The 16,193-nt window shown below is 50.6% G+C and overlaps 1 protein-coding gene across 9 annotated transcripts in view; it reads right to left on the reverse strand.

The window, feature by feature from the left end:
• Positions 1–16,193, reverse strand: part of Agap1 (ArfGAP with GTPase domain, ankyrin repeat and PH domain 1) — a 456,884-nt gene that overhangs the window by 310,576 nt on the left and 130,115 nt on the right. For 4 of the 9 annotated variants that reach the window (XM_026786117.1, XM_026786119.1, XM_026786118.1 and 1 more), the window contains exon 1: positions 11,758–13,203. The exons of 4 other annotated variants lie outside the window; for them this stretch is intronic. In XM_026786117.1, coding sequence (XP_026641918.1) covers positions 11,758–12,664 — 907 coding nt within the window. In that variant the 5' untranslated portion in view covers positions 12,665–13,203. Of the gene's footprint in view, positions 1–11,757; positions 13,205–16,193 lie in introns of those variants that run through there. One more of the 9 variants, XM_026786120.1, reaches the window with a different exon arrangement.

Genomic DNA, 16,193 nt, shown 5'->3' on the forward strand with positions numbered 1-16,193 from the left:
CTGCGCCTGGATCGTCAGATCACTGCTCTGCTGAGGACCCAGTAAGAATGCCATACCGTACAGAATCTAGTGCCATGTGAAGACCAAGCCCGTCCCAGCATTCCTGCTTTAGTTCCTGTGTCCCGTGCCAGGTATTCTTAATAAGCATTACTGAAATGCGGTAGAGTGGGGGCTGAGAACAGGAGTCCTGCAGCTGAGCCCCTACTTCTCAAGCGCTAAGAGGGTCTCTCTGTCCCTCTACCTATGCATCTCTAGAGAGAGTGACTCCACTCACTGGGGTAAGAATCCACTGCACAGGGCTGTCAGCGTACACAGTGCACTGCCACATGCTTTCACTACCCCCGGCCTGCCCACGTACCAGAGGACGTGTTGGCTGCTGCTGGGACTGCTTACTGTCACACAGCAAACAAAGCCAGTCTAGGAATCAGGCCAGTTCTTGCATGGCAGAGTGAGTGACAGGAGTTTGAGACCAAGGCACCGGGATGAGAGGCCGGGTCCAGCCTGGCCATGCTCCCCTGCCCATCTCTTAGCACTCCAAAGCCTTTCTCCTCTGTGGTTGCTGAAGAGACAGTGGCTTCTACTGATCAGTGGTCACTCCCCTGTTAAAGCCCCAATGGTTGCTCACAGAGTCAGACAAAATCTCAACAAATGGGGACAATTCTAATCCCTACTTCTCCACTCCTGTGAAAGTGAAAATGAGCAATGGCTCTTGGTGTTGTGCAAGCCGCTTCCGCTGAGAAGCAACAAGTTGCAGAAGTGTGCTGGAAGTGGGGTGGGGGCATGGGAAAGGCAAATAAGCTGACCCTGCCCTGACAGCTCCAAAAAGAATGGAAGTCCAGTGCTGGCCAGGAACCGGGAGGGGAACAGCACTCAACCCAAGTACTCAGCCTCAACTACACATACAGGACCCCTGGACACCAGAGGGGGCAAAGGAGGGCAAAGACACACAGACAATGACAACTCCACAGGACTACAGACCAGGGTGTGTAGGAGGGAGGTTCTGACTCAACCGCCCGTGTCAAGAAGAGAAGTTAGGAAGGGAATCTAGGAAGAGCTGGCCGAGGTCCAGACTCACCAGAAAGGTGCCTTCCCTTAGGAGATGCTCAGTAAAGTCCCTCAGACCTTCCCGGTCCTGCTAACATCTCAAAGGAAGTCTCCAGCAATGTCCTGCATGTGGTTTCCTCAGGCACTGGAGGCGCACACACTTCTTTAGGGCAGGGCTCGGGATACAATCCAGACCTTGTGGATCCCCTGCAAGCATTCTGCCACTGATCTAAGCCCTCGGCCTGTAACAGAGATCTCAGCACAAATATTTAAGATGGATGATCTCTGTGCGACTCACTTGGCCTTATACATCCAAAGCAAACTGTCACTGGCACGGGATCGTCTAGAATAAATGAGAAGGCAGGCCTGGGAAGTTCTCATGGAGCTGAAATTCCACACTGGGCAACACTGCCCACCTGGGAAACAGAAGCGGAATGGCTGGGTGGGCCTGAGGGAATCTGAGCACTTTGGCTGCAAAGAGACCAATCTATCTTAGTCAAGAAAAATTACTCAAACTCCCATGCAGTGTGACGATCAGCTGTCTTTAAAATGTGAACACGTGTGTCAGCAAAAGCCTACATCATGCCAGTACAGAACACCCAAGAATGTGTCCGCTTTAAAGGCAGGGGGCATCCCATTGTAAACATAAGGAAGCTGAGGCCAACCGGTTGCTCTCAGCCCTCCCTGTCACCTCCTCTCTGCAGTCCACTGTGTATTCTTCTAAGTGGTGAGAACACCAGATCCCTTGGGACCAAGACAGGAGAGCAGAAGGATGGGCCAGCAGATAGACGGTGAAGCCCGAGTCCTCAGAACCAGAATTTGGAGGGGGCATTTGCACTTCTCAGTGGCCGTGACCATGCTCACACAGCTGAGCAAATTCCAAGTGCACAATTCAGTCCTCATGTTACGACACGAGTGACATTAGAAATTTTATCCTGAGAAGCAAATATTTTACAATAACAAAACTACACCTTTCGTATAAGCCATAGAGAAACTCCCGAGTAAACTTTATCATAAACCACACTGCCGAGGAATGGAACTGCCATTTGACCATCTACTCACCTTAGGCACCCCCTCTTCTTTCCTGCCTGGTCCCCGCCTGGTGTGGGCTTTGTCTGTCAGCTGCCAATCAGAGGCTCCAGCCTCACTGCACTGGGCACTTGACATTACTAAAAAGTGTTCTGACCTTAAATATTTTTATGTCTCAAGTTCAAATGGTGCCAGCAACACGTTAGAAGTGGGTTCAGTTGTCACTAACTGAAGAGAAATGACGGCACTGCTGCCACTGTTGCCCTCACCACACAGTATCTTAGAAACACCTAGAGGCAGGCCTTTGGGCACACCTGTGAGAAAATAATCTCGATTCTATTAACTGAGCCGGGAAGATCCACTCACTGTAGGTGGGCATCATTCCCTGGCTAGGATCCTGGTCCATACTATATCCCTGGGAAGAGAGCTGAACAGCAGCCACGCATTCAGTGAATGCCTCTCTGCCTTCTGATTATGGATAAGGTGTGACCAGCTGCTTCAAATTCCTGCTGCCCGGATTTCCCAGCCAAAGACTGTGTCCTTGAACTAGGAATCAGAATTAAACACTTTCTTGTTTCTAAACAGTCTCCTTGCTGACTGTCCAGAATAGACCCTCCCTCCCTGCCTTTGTCAAAGAGCTTTACAAGAACCAAACTAAGACTTGTCTGAAGGGAACACCGCAGCCACTGGAAACCAAGCGCAGAGCACAGACCACTCAAGCCATAAAGGTCCACGTGCTTCCTTCCCTACACAAGGCAGTGGAAACACCCTGGGCCTGTGACAGCAGCACAGGGGCAGAACTAGCAGGGCTAGCCGAGCGTCAGAAATAAGCTAAGTTCTGCTAAACAGCTACAGGATGAATGAGTGTTTGACTGAATGAATGGATGTGTGACGAGATGGAAAAAACTGCCCCAAAACAAGGCAGGCAATAGCCAAAGAGGATCTAGGCCAGGTGCTCCCCAGCTCCCCAGCAATGGACTGCACACTCCCTTGCCATCGTGATTTTACAACTGACTCCCCACTCTCAGTGCATCCACAGTACCTGCACAGCCCAACAATCACAGCCCTTGGGCCTCTGACAATTCACCCAGCCATACCAGGGTCATGTGGTCCTCAAGCCTTCATGATGATCACACACCAGCCCAGGGACCTTGGTAAATAAACCGATGGCCCTAGATGACTCTGTTAGGTGGCCCCAACTCTTCGGCTCTACAATATCCTCTACCATGGAGATATGACACCTATAAGCTACTAAACTGGTGTAGCTTCAAAACACAAGCAGAAACCGATGGCAGTTGTCATTGGAGAAGAAAGTGTCCCATGGGTCCTCTGTCTGAATGTCCTCTACCAGCATCTTCCTACCTATGTTCCGGAAAGAATATGTTTCCGGCCTTGCTTCCAAAAATGCCCTGAACTTGACAAGCTAATACCTGAGCTGAACCTGGCAAGCTAGCATGACAAGCTATCACCCTAAGCTAAACCTGACATGCTATCAAAATATGCTAGCACCCCAGGCTGAACCTGACATGCTAACAAGACATGCTAACACCCCAAGCTGAACCTGACATGCTAACAAGACATGCTAGCACCCCAAGCTGAACCTGACATGCTAGTAACCCAAGACTCTGATTCTCCAAAGAAGGCCGAAAAGAAGCTAGATCCCTAAAATGAGACTTGAGAATTAAGAAGTTGTGTAGGGCCCAGTAACTAGACTGGCACATCAGGCAACCCTACACAAGGGAACAACCAGAATTAACATTCACTATGTGTGCCATAGGCCATGATTACTTTTGCCTCACTGAGAGCCAATCCCAGGCCCAAAGGGGGGGGGGGGTGTCCTCAGTACATGTACCCTCCACCTCAGAGTTTCTCCCCCTAACCGGTCACTGTGCACTTTCTAACTGCAAATGTAACAGACCTGTAAATGTCATGTACAAGCTTACTTGATCATCTATAAATTTTTTTTAAATTTATATCATGTGCAGGTACTCAGTACAATACATATCAAACGAAATCTCAAGAAAGCTTCTCTTGGGCTCTCAGACTAGTGTGGTTTGGGAACAATGACTTCAAAAGCCTGGTATCCCTCCCTCCTCAGTCCACTCCACAATCCATCTGCCTGTCCATATTCCAGTACACTGAGGATCAAGGAAGGTTATGTGAAGATTCAGCTGCTCTCAGGCTGAGTTCTGGAAAAACCTTTATTTTGCTTTTAAGAAGGGAAGTGACCCCATGTGGTACAGTACTCCACGTGGCCCTTCTCCAGAGATAGGAAACAATGGGGGAGGGGCGGTGAAGCTGTCTTCTTCTGCCCATAATTGCAAGGCTTGTTAGCCAATCATTTTAAAAGCAGCAGCTACATGAAGGTCGTAGGAAGATGTAAAGAAGAAGGGGAAGGAGAATCCAAGGCTAGCTTAAAAGGAGTGTCGGGAGCGAGAAGCCTACACAGCAAGTGTGCATCTTGACCATAAACCCAAGCATACCCACATGTTCGATGCTTCCACCCATAGGTCCTCTGCAAAAAATATATCACAGGCAAAGACAGCAAAGCCTTGATGCTGACTGCACAGGTCCAGACTTGTTGCCACGCCTACTTCTGCATCTTCACAGGAACTAAGGGAAATATGAAACAGCTACTTGAGTGCACAGGGCAGCCCAAGCGCAGGCTCTGAGGCTTGACTGGGCTGCCTAGCTAACCACACACTGTTGCAGCAGAGAAAACCCAATGGCCTGCCTGGCTTTCTCCATGTGGCAACTGAGATATATCCCACAACCATCAAAAGAGTGTTACACATTACAAATCACAAGTCACAGCTTTTGAAAAAGCAGGAGACAAAACTTGTGCGAGAAACATGTTGTGGTCAGGCTTGGCCACTGGACTTCAAAAGAACTGGCTGATCAGAACTTTGTAGGATCCATAAAACACTGCTCATGGGGGATCTGCTGGAGGGAAAGAGGAGGGCTTCACTGCTGCCAGATCCCTGCTGCTGGTAGGCAGTAGTCACTAACCCTCCAACAAGCCAGGAGAAGCCAGCGAGAAACAGGTGAGGTGAGACACAGTGGGGCAAGCACATCCTCTGTTCACACTGGAAGCGAACTACCCCCGAGAGAAGATCAGGTGTAAATGTCATAATCCTAGGTGGCATGTCCAGTCTTTTTGACAGTGTGCCACAATCGATGCTGTACAGTTTATATTTGAGCTGGAGCTCTTGTACTGAGATGTGAGGCACTGGATAGAAGGAACAAGCCTGCAGGACCCTGTGCGCTGTGGGCAACTGTCCTGACTGTGGGACACAATTACTATTGGTTTTGCTTTGAAAGGGGTCTCATGTAGCCCAGGCTGGCCTCAGATATGGATGACCTTAAACTTTTGATGCCCCTGCCTACACCTCCTCATTGCTAGGATTTTTGCAGTGCATCATCCCATCCTGTGTGGGGTTGGGGATGGAACCCATTACTTCGTGCATACGAGGCAAGTACTCTACCTACTGAGTTGCCTCCCCTGCAAGTTAGATTTTATATTTGGGAGCTCATTGAAGCAACAAGGTAAACACTAGATAAATATTCCTCTCCCACCCGAACAGAAGCAACATCAGAGTCATTCTGCCCTCGTAGAAGAACTAATTGGGGGGGAGGGGTCACAAGGAAGGCTGCTGTCATTGTTTATGGAGTCAATTCTCAAGTGTCTGACAGTCAGCAGGCCCGCTTGCGATGACAGGCACAGAGGGCAAGAGGGAACACAGGATTCCCTTTGCCGACCATCTCAAACAAAAGGAACCCACTCTCATCGCCTGAGCCCCACTGTTCTGCACCAGCAGTGATTGAACAAAGAGAGCCTTCCTGCATGCTGACCACACAGCTGGCATGCAACATCATGCAAAACCTCAGACGGAGCATCGTATCGAAAGAGATGCAAGACTTCTCCCGAGCAAGGGCGGTGTAAGAATGCAATCCTCTTTCCCCTTTTACTCCCATGGACAGAATGCTCCTCGTAAAATTATCTTCACATGCTAGATAAGGAGAAGCCAAAGGAATCCCGTCCAGCACTCGCCCTGGTGCGGCCTGGTACTGACCGTGAGGATGGAGCTTTCCCGTCTTCTGGTCAGAGTAGCTTACTGCATGCTAATCTTTCTGAGAGCATCAACTTGTTAGTGATGCCAGGATTAGAAACAGGGGAAGGTGGGACAAAAAGCAAAAATAAGCACAAGAAGAAACGGGGTGTCTAGAACCCACTTTTAAATTAAAACCAGCTAAGTGGAAGGCCGTGACTCCATTCTTTTAAACAGCAAGGGCATTTAAAGCATTGACTAAAATAATGACCAGGAGAACGAGCTAAACCAGGTTGAATACCTGCCTCACCAGGAGCCATGAGAAGTAGAAGTCCCGGGCTGTCACCCACCACAGGCGGCAAGCAAAAAGAAGCTCAAGGCTCAGCAGGAGCCAAACCACCATGGGCAGATGGTCCTTCTCTCAAAATAATGAAAAGATAATAATCTCCCCTCTTTCCTGCTTATCTGTTGACCTTAATACCAATTCTGCCCCTAATCATGTGGAGCGGGCAAACAGCTGTAGTCAGCCCCAATCGTGAGACCACCTCTGTAAGACAGCATTTCTCTTTCCTTCAGTTTCATACTCATAGTGACATTTTAAAGTCATATAGCTGTTCCAAGTCACTGCACTGGGAAAAGAAAATTTATGCCAGGAACGTAAATGTTTATTTAGAAGATTATACAATTTCCTTTTCTCTGCTTCATGTTGGTGTATCAATCTGAGGACAGGGTGGGGTGCTTAGCAGTTCCCTAAATAAAATCCTACCCAACTTGCTGGTGGGGAGCTCTCCTCACATAGTGAATTCCTGATGATCCTGCAAGGTCAGCTCATTTCACCCCCATGAGGCCAACAGCCAACTTCTTCCCCAGCTCAAGGCCATCTGCTCCTTCATTTGTGTCCCCTCGCTCTCTCCTCCATACTGCCCACATTTAACCAGAGCCTGTGTGTTGTGTGCAGTGCCTGTGCTCCATAGCACAGAGAGGGATAATGCCAGCACTGGCCCAGGAGGAACTCTCTCTGATACTGTGACCACTCGCTGGCATGAGAAAGCCAGTGCAGGTGACACTGGGGAAACAGTCACAGTGTGCCTGAGTAGACTCCTGTAACTTCTCAATCTCCCCAATCGACTCATGTCAGCCAACAGGAACCATGCCTCCATTAGCTCTCAGATTCTGCTGCCTAGAAAATTCAGAGCACACTGCTGATGCCCCATGGATGTGTAAGTGAAACAGAAAAGACAAACAAAAACCAAAGCAACAGCGCTTCCAAAGGCAGAGTAGCTGTTAATGGCGGAGTAGCCAAACAAGTTGCTGCAATGGGCATGCGTTAGAAAACTCCTCTAGCAGTGGATAATCCCAAGCCCAGACTGTCAGAGAAAAAGATGTAAGCCGGTGACCTATACTGAAATAAAGCTCTGACCAGAGCACACAGACTTAGAGAAACAGCACAAAGATTCACAGGCTGAGCTGCAATGCCACTCTTGGGAGCATACCAGTGTGGCTGTTGAGTCTCCAGCAGAGAGCCCGTCCCTCCAAACAGCAACAAAAGCCCACAGAATGAGCTCTCTTATCCTCAACACTGAGCTGCCATTGAAGACTGAGTAGAAAATCATTCAAAGTGTTTCAAATGAAAGACTCTGAATGACACAGTTTCATTACAAGCTATTTGCCCTGTCCAGGTAGCAAATCAAATAGAAAACAATGTATCAAGTTACATCAGCAATTTTCTTTCATTTAATTGCTATTTCCTTCTTCTGGCCACTGAAGTTTCATGTCCTTTGCTTGATACTCAACAGTATCATAACAACCAAGAACTACAGAAGCAAGGGAACCAGAAAGTAAGGAACACAGCTGCTGATAAAATGTGCTCTCAAAAAAACCAGTTGTAAATTACCAATTTAAAAACTGACCCTTGCCTGAGCTATCAAGGAATCACTTTACTGCAATAATCAATCCTCCCACATAGTAAAAGACCCTGCATGTATCTCTAGCCTAGTGGCTAATTCACTGGTGTGGCAAGTTAGTCTGATGTCACCTGTCAGACACAGAGAGTGACACCCATCAGTGCTATTTATTAGTCACTTACAATTTGATCTCTCCTTGTATTAAATTATACTCATGTCAACAGGATGTCTTAACACGTGTGCCCTGGATCTGACACAAGGTCTCTCTGAAAACTGTGTCTAACCCGCATAAACCCTGGGACTCGGGACACCAGTGAGAAGAGCCTGCACAGGCTGAGAAAGCCCAGTGAAGCATCCTGGGAAGGTGGACTGTTTCCACCCTTTCACCCTAGAGCTCTCAAGTTAGGAATCAGGAAAATCAACCACACGTCTATCCAGAGCCTGCATGTGTGTGTCTGAAAATAAGGTTTTAACCAGTTTGTTTTTGCCTGTGCTAACAGAGGCATCTCATCTAAGACCAGCCATTTATTATAGGACAGGGAAAATATTCACCATAATACCAATTTTAAAGTAACTTTTCCTACAGCCCACTCAAACTCTAATAGGTGTTAGACAGAAAGCGTCTGTAGGCGTCAGCACCTCTAATTCCCTTTATGATCATTAACTCCAAACCATTATGGCCTAGATTTAAAGGAAGTCATAAAGTCTGGTGTCTAGAGATGCTGATGGTGTTTCGGTCTGCAGAGGTTTAAACCCCGGGTGGTGAAAACAGCTGGGAACTGGCACAGGCCTGGGTTTTGCTACTGTTTAGCCAAGCTTGGGCTTTACTCTGACACAGCAGCCAGCTGCATACAGCTATAAAGAGCCCCTGACCTCACACTTCACATTTCACAAGCTCCATTCTCCCTTCCTAAAAATCAAATTCCTGAGACCTGAAAAGCCACCTGAGCCCCAAAGTAAGCTTGGGCCAGGCAGGATGGGCCAGCCCTAGCAATACTCACAAAGAGAAAACATGAGATACCATGCACCCAACCATAAATAACATGAGAGCAAGACTTTCATATAACGCTGAAATTCTGAACAACTGACACCCTTTAAGAGCTATTTTATTAATTATGTGCATTTGTGTGTTGTATGAGTATGTACATGCGTGCAGGTGCACATGGAAGCCAGAGGCATCAGATCCCTCTGGCGCTGGTGTCCCAGGCTGTTGTGACCTGCCTGATGTGGGTGCTAGAACTGGTCCCCTGCAAGAAGAGTTATGTATGCTTAAACACCTCTCTCTCCACCTCTGCTCCAACAACTGACATTCTCAGAAACAGATAATAAAAACCAAAACAAGCAAAGAAACCCCACAGGACCCTAACAAAACCATAAGGCCTGAAAGCGGGAGTTCTGCAACATTGGCTGTGACGGCCACAGAACAAGGCTGCTCCCGAGTCTGGGGGATGCTGACCTGACACTTGAGACATTTACCAATGACAAAGACTTTACCTGGATGAAAGGTGTAGCGCTTTACACACACACACACGATCCAGAACTTTAGAATAAACTAAGGCCACAGAGTTCTGTGTATATGTGAATGCTATGACCCAGAACACTTTAAAAAAAAAAAAAGATGCTATTTTCAGTTTGCCCCCCTCCCACCCCCATTTCTGAGACAGGGTCTGATGCAGCCCAAGCCTCACACTTGATATATATCAGAGGTCGATCCTCCTGACTGTACTTCCCAAGGGCTGGGATTAGAAACACATACCATCATTCCCAGCTTGTGGGTTTTCTACATGACCACCCATAAAGTATGTGGTGATGGTCTGTCTACAGAGAGAAGCAGGAAGATCATTACTATTAAAAACTTGCACCCCTAGGGGGCAAACTTCCAACACGCTTAATACCTTCACTACTGCAAACCCACTTTCAAGAGTTTGTCCCTGAGGACTCATGAAAACCTCAAATGCTTTTAACTTGTGTCCAGGTGCAGCTGAAGCATACTCATGCCAATCATGACTCTGCTTCTCCCCATCTCTGTAAAACAGGTACTTATCTGGAACCCAGGCACCTAATTACACAAAAACAGAGATGCAAACCTGCTGTTAGAGTAAGCAGGGGCCTTTCTATTCGCACTTCCTCTGTGCAGTGACAACAGCCACTTCATGCAAAGCAACCCTTTTTCTTCTTCATTTATTTATTTTCAGGGTGAACTTGCTGATTCGCATTGTGGTACATGCGGGGAGGTCAGAGGACAGCTTGTGGGAGTTAGTTCCCTGGGGGAGCTATCACGCAATCACCAGCTTGTGGCAAATGCCTTTACCTGGCTGAGTCAATCTCACTGGCCCCCCAAAATAACTGCTGCCACTTTCTAACACTTTAAAAGCATGTCGCGAGGGAGGCACAGTGAGAGGGATTAATGATAAGAGTGGAACGAAGTGCTGCAAGGCGTGTCACAACTAGACAGGCAAGGCCAACCAAGGCTGGTGACAGGTAACTTGAGAGCAAAGGAAACAAGCAGGCAAGCACGCCACAGCAGGGTTTGCTCCAACCCTTCTCTTCTCTAGCACATTCCTAGGATCACAGGCAGCCATGAGAAGAGTTTGCCTTCCATGGGTCCTCTGCCAAGGTTGGTTGTGATGTGGGCCTGGACCTAGGGCAGTCAGCTAGCCTGCGAGGTCCAGCTGGGAGAAGCCCTTTCCAGGATGGTGGGAGCCAGCTGATACTGTAGGAACCACTATCCTCCATTGCTTCTACCTTTGAGGCCATTAGCAGCGCCTTTTTGTAACCAGAAGCCTGATTACAGAACTGCCCTAGTAAAATACCCACTCCCCACACACATAGTGATGTAGCAATTACTCATCCATGCCCCGTCTTTTCCCTCCAGGTGATATGCAGAAACCAGATCCATGTTTTGTGGTTTCAAGAGACTGCTGACCCCCAAATGCTATCTATCATATGGCTAATTCACCGCTTCCAGTATTGCCCCCACCCAGACTTCTCCACAAGGCCCCAGTAGACATGTAAGAGACAAGCGAGCTCTTAAGTTTTCAGATGGGCTGCAGGACTGGCCCCTCATTTCCTAGCATTCATTACCCAGCTTGCTTTCTCCAGTGACATGTGGAGACAGAGCGGCCTGGATGCCTGTTATCTGTTCTCATCAGCTATGAGCTGACTCCACCAAAAGCTCCACAGGGTAGGGTCACCCAAATCAGCCATTACAGCACTCAGATGGTGGAACCAACAGCAGCCTGCTGCACTGAAGAAGGGAGGCAAGGATCAACTCAAAAGGAATGTGGGCTCCTCGTGGCTGGCCAGGAGCTGCACATGCCAAGCCCAGTCCAAAACCAAGGCTGCCATACCCACCCCCCCACCCCCCCCAATGCCAGTGTGGGCAAGGGCGTGCTCTAGCTCCACCCTGCAAACGAAGAGGGCTGATCCAGCAAGAGGGGCAGCAATTAGCCAAGCGATCTTACCCTTGTCAACTTCACTAAGACCATGTAACAGGCCCAGAACTGATAAAGCACATAAAGCTGGGATGACAGCATTCAGAACCACCCACACTGCTGCAGTGACCATCAGGACAGTTCACACCCTTGGGACCACTGGCCGGGTAGACACCAGGGAAAGCAGGTGTCCCATTCCTCAAAAGCCCCGGTATGCCTACACTGCAGGATGCTTGAGCGCAGGCCCAGCCCCCACCGGCCTGTGCAAGAACCCTTCCCCCAAGGAGGGCTGCCCACCTCTGCGAGGGGACCCCTCGATGCTCTCTGCGCTGGACGACTGCGTGTCGGCCGGGGCCCGTCGCAGGCTGAAGTAACCGCGGGAGCGCAGGGCGCCGCTTCGGGGAGAGGGCCCGCCATCCCTACGCGCAAAGATGCCACTGAAAAAGCGCAGCAGCCGGTGCTCCGAGGCTGCTCCGGGGCCAGCGGCCGCGGCCCGCGCGCGCTCTAGCCGCTGCAGGTCGCTGTTGTCCAGCGTGCGGTTCTTGCTCTTGCTGCGCTCCCAGCGCTCCAGATCCGAGAGCGTATCGTTCTTGCTGAGCACCTCGCCCACATCCAAGGTGTTGCGCTTCTCCGCTACGGGCTGCGCTCCGGCCACTGGCTCCGAGGAGGCCTCCGCCTCGACCTCGTCGTCGGGCGCCCATGCCAGGCTCCCGGAGCTGCTGTGGCGCCTTCCGCCGCTCAGCGCAGGGCTCCGCGGTGCCTCGGGCTCGCTCCAGTGCCTGAAGCTGAGGCTCCGCCGCAGGGGCGCGGCCCGAGCCTCCTCCACGTCGGGGCTGCTGGGCCGCTCAGCCGAAGGGCTGCCCATCAGGTCTGCAGGCTCCGCGCCGCGTGTGCACGGCCGTAGCCGCCCGAGCTCCAGCTGCCCGGTGCTGCGTGTGCGGAAGGCGCGGAAGTCCCAGGCGCGCGGCCCGGCCTCAGGATCTTCAGCCGCCGCCTCCTCGGCCTCCTCTTCCAGCCGCCCAGGAGCGTCCGGGGAAAGCGCGGGCCGCGGCCGCCGTGTGGGGCGCGGAGTCGGAGAGGCCAGCTGCTCCTTCCTGACCATGGTCACCGAGATGCGGTAGACCGTCTTCCTGGGGGGCGTCCCGCGGGGCATCGCGTCCGCGGGAGGCGACGCGGGCTCGCCGCTGCCGTCCAGCAGGTACATGTCCCCAGGGTCCGCGGCCGCCGCGCCGCCCTCCGAGGCTCGACTGCATCCAGCGCCGCCGGCCGTCGGGACGCGCGCCGCGGGCGCAGAGCCGGCCAGGTGCAGAGCCCTGGTCCTTAGGGAGCGGCGCCCACGCCCCCTGCGCGCAGCGAGGCCCGCGCTTAGGCTGCGGGAACAGCGCCCCCGGAGTCCGCCCGCCCGCGCGCCACGCGGCCCGAGTACGGGGGTCCGCGCTCGGGGAGCCGAGCCATGGGGAACCGGGCGGGTGCTCAAGCGCGGAACCCGCCTCGCCGGCAGGTGCGGCCTGAGCGCGCAGGGCCCACTGCGGGCGATGGCGCCCGCGGCTTCATTGTCTAGGGCGCAGGGTCCAAGCGCATCCCTCGGCCTTTTCTTGCACAGCTCAGGGGTCCCGCAGCCTCAGCCTCTTCCGGGCATCCGGGCGCGCGGTTAGCTCCGCCGGCCGCGGACGTTCGAGGGGCGGGTGGCGGTTTAAAATGGAAATGCGCGCCGGGGCGGGGCGGGGCGGGCGGGCGGGGGCCGACGTGCGGAGACTGCAGGCCGCGCGCCCAGCGGGGCCTGCGGGTCCCGGGAGCGCGGAGGCGGCCGCGAGCGCGGCGTAGGGAAGGCCTAAGAGCCGGGCTGGATTCCCGCCGCGCGGAGCGGATCAACCCCTTGCAGTAAAGCTATAAACAGTCTCCAGGACCTGCTGCAGGGTCATCTGAGGCCTCGGCTATCCGTGCAGTTTAGAAGATGAAACTCAAATGACTTGCTGGAAAAGTACTCCCGAGGCTGAGACAGGAGGATCGTGAGTTTGAGGCTAGTAATTACAGCCTACCCACCCACACGGAGAGGCCAGATCTCATCAAGAACAAAGATTTCTTTGAACTGGTACCCTCTACCAGTTAATTCCTAGAAATCAAGAAGAACAGGAGAGATGCTCAGTAGTTAAGAGTACTAACTGCTCCTAGAAGATCACATTAGGTTCCCACAACCCACAAAGGGGATCACAATCATCTCTAACTCCAGTTCCAGAGGATCTGATGCCCTCTTATGACCTCCAAGGGTGCCTGTTTGTACTTGGTACACATAAATTCAAGCAAACACTCAAAAATAAAAACTTGTAAAAGAAGACAACAACAACAAAAACAGTTGCTCCCTGGGCCTGTGTGTCTCTAAGATAATTTATAGGGTATTTTCCAAAATATAAATCTGCAGCAGGCTTAGTGTGTCTTGAAGAAGTGTGTCTTGCCAGGCTCCTCTCCTTCCTAACCATCTGGGTTCTCCAACTGTAAGATGGATATAACACTTGCTTAGCTTAGATTAGCACGTTTGGGGTGGCTGGAGCTGGCGAAAACACTATGAGCCAGGCATGTTTATATTTAAAAGTTGCATTTCCCTTCATTTCCCCTACTTATTGCCCCTCACCTTCCACAAGTGCTCATATGTGGCCCCACCCCCATGTACTACAGGATTTATATGTGGTCACAGGCCAGTTCTTCAGACCATCCTGAACACAGATGCACTGCTTCTACCATCTTGTTTATGGGTTCCAGGAGGAAAATACATTTTCTATCTATACAGTGCCCACTAACCAGATGCGGGAGGGGGGCTTCTCTTGACCTGAAAAGGACAGAGTTTCCTGAAGGGTATATCTAAGCAAGATGTAGGTGGCTGTGAAGATCAGGCATTTCTCAGGTCTCGCCAGCTAGTCACTCTGTAATCTCATCACAAAATTTTGGGAGTATCTGTTGTGTTCATGTCAGTTAAAGTGGTGTAAGAATGAACGGGCCATGTCTCCTGAAAGAGATCGCAGTGTAAGAAACCAAGGTTTTAAAGAAAAATTATCAGAAAGGTTTCTATATGATTTATTTACTTATTGCTTACATGTGGGTAAACATATATATGGGGGGGCATGTGTGTGCTGTGTGTGCGCAAGCACGGAAGCATGTGTGCGTGTGAAGGCTAGGGGTTGATGTCAGCATCCTTCCTCAGCCCTTCTTCATTTTATACATTAAGGCAGGGTCACTCACTTGAACCCAGAACTTGATTCGGCTAGTCTAACCAGATTGGGGGATTCCAGGGATCCCCAATCTCTGTCTCCCAAGCGATGGGATTATAGGTGGGGTACCACATCCACCTGATGTTTAAGTGGGTACAGGAGTCCAAAGTCCTTGTGTCTGTATGGCAAGCACTTCCCCCACTGAGCCATCTCTCAACCTCCTTTTTTTTCTTAATACGTGTGAAAACATAGCTAACTACCATCAATGGCTTCTACCTCAATTATATGACCAACCATCAGCCATGGGCAAGGTATACCTTCTGTTGAAACTCTTGGTTCCCGTAGTGGCTCTTCAGACACATCATTCAGAGGTTAAGGCCGTCTTACTCCCTGTTTGACTAAAGCAACTCTCTCTGACAAAACCCAAGAGGCACCAACCTTTCTAGGGTGGAAGCCAGGCATTACAATGTCTAGATCCGTCCCTTTAGGAAGATGTTGAGGCTCAGAGAGGGTGGGGACATGCCCCCAAGACTACACAGCTCCTGGGTGAGAACGGAACTTTGCATCAGAATCTCAGTGCCGACACCTGCACTAACATCTTTTGTCCCAGCAGCTTTATTAGCATGAAGAGCAAACAAAATGTGAACTGGCCTAGACGCCATCAAAAACTAAACAAAAACCCTGATATTACCAGGAAGTATTATTAACATCTCTTCTATTGGTTCATCAAAGTGTGTGTGTGTGTGTGTGTGTGTGTGTGTGTGTGTGTGTGTGTGTAAGACAAGGTGGGGTCTCGCCTCAAGGAATTCACAAACTTATAAAAAATGATGTTTGTGATTTTAGGACTAAAAAGACTGTGGAGAACAGTGTCAGAGATGGGACAGTACCAAGCACACTGTCCAGCTAGTAATCAATACCACTAGGATCTGGCATCAGTCTAACCTTACAGCTGTGGCTGTACAGATGCCCAGGTAACCAGGTCTGCAAGACTGAGAAATAGGAGCCATGCACTGTGGAAGGAGAACCTTGCCTTGCCAGTGGCTAAGGCAAAGGTAGGGATTCAACCCTGGCTCACTGGAGCCTGGGTCTAACCTCTCAGTGTGCAAGGATGAGGCTTCTTTCAAATGCCCATGTGAACCTTAATAATATCTACTGCATAGTGAAGCCAGGGAAAATACATTTTCCCTATTACCTGAGGCATACTTAGAGCCAAAATGAGGTGTTGGGGATGGGGCAGGGGTAAGTTTGCATTCCTTTAGAGCTTAAATACTAGTCTATTAGTGCCAGCTCATTATTCGTTCTTGGTATGGAATCCATCCCGGGTTTTGTGCTTTGCCATACTAGGATGCAGGCTGCAGAGTAGAAGAATCCATTCCATCCACCTCAGGTGACACACAGTCTCCCAGGAAGACTGGGAGCACCCAGCCAGCCAAGCTGCTGCTCTCCCTCTCTCTCAGTACTCTCTCCCCAGGAGTAACCACAGCCTCCACACACCAGTTCTAAAGACTCCCTGAAGACCTCAATACCCTG

The sequence above is a fragment of the Microtus ochrogaster genome, linkage group LG4, assembly GCF_000317375.1.
Source record: "Microtus ochrogaster isolate Prairie Vole_2 linkage group LG4, MicOch1.0, whole genome shotgun sequence".
Classification (NCBI taxonomy): Eukaryota; Metazoa; Chordata; class Mammalia; order Rodentia; family Cricetidae; genus Microtus; species Microtus ochrogaster.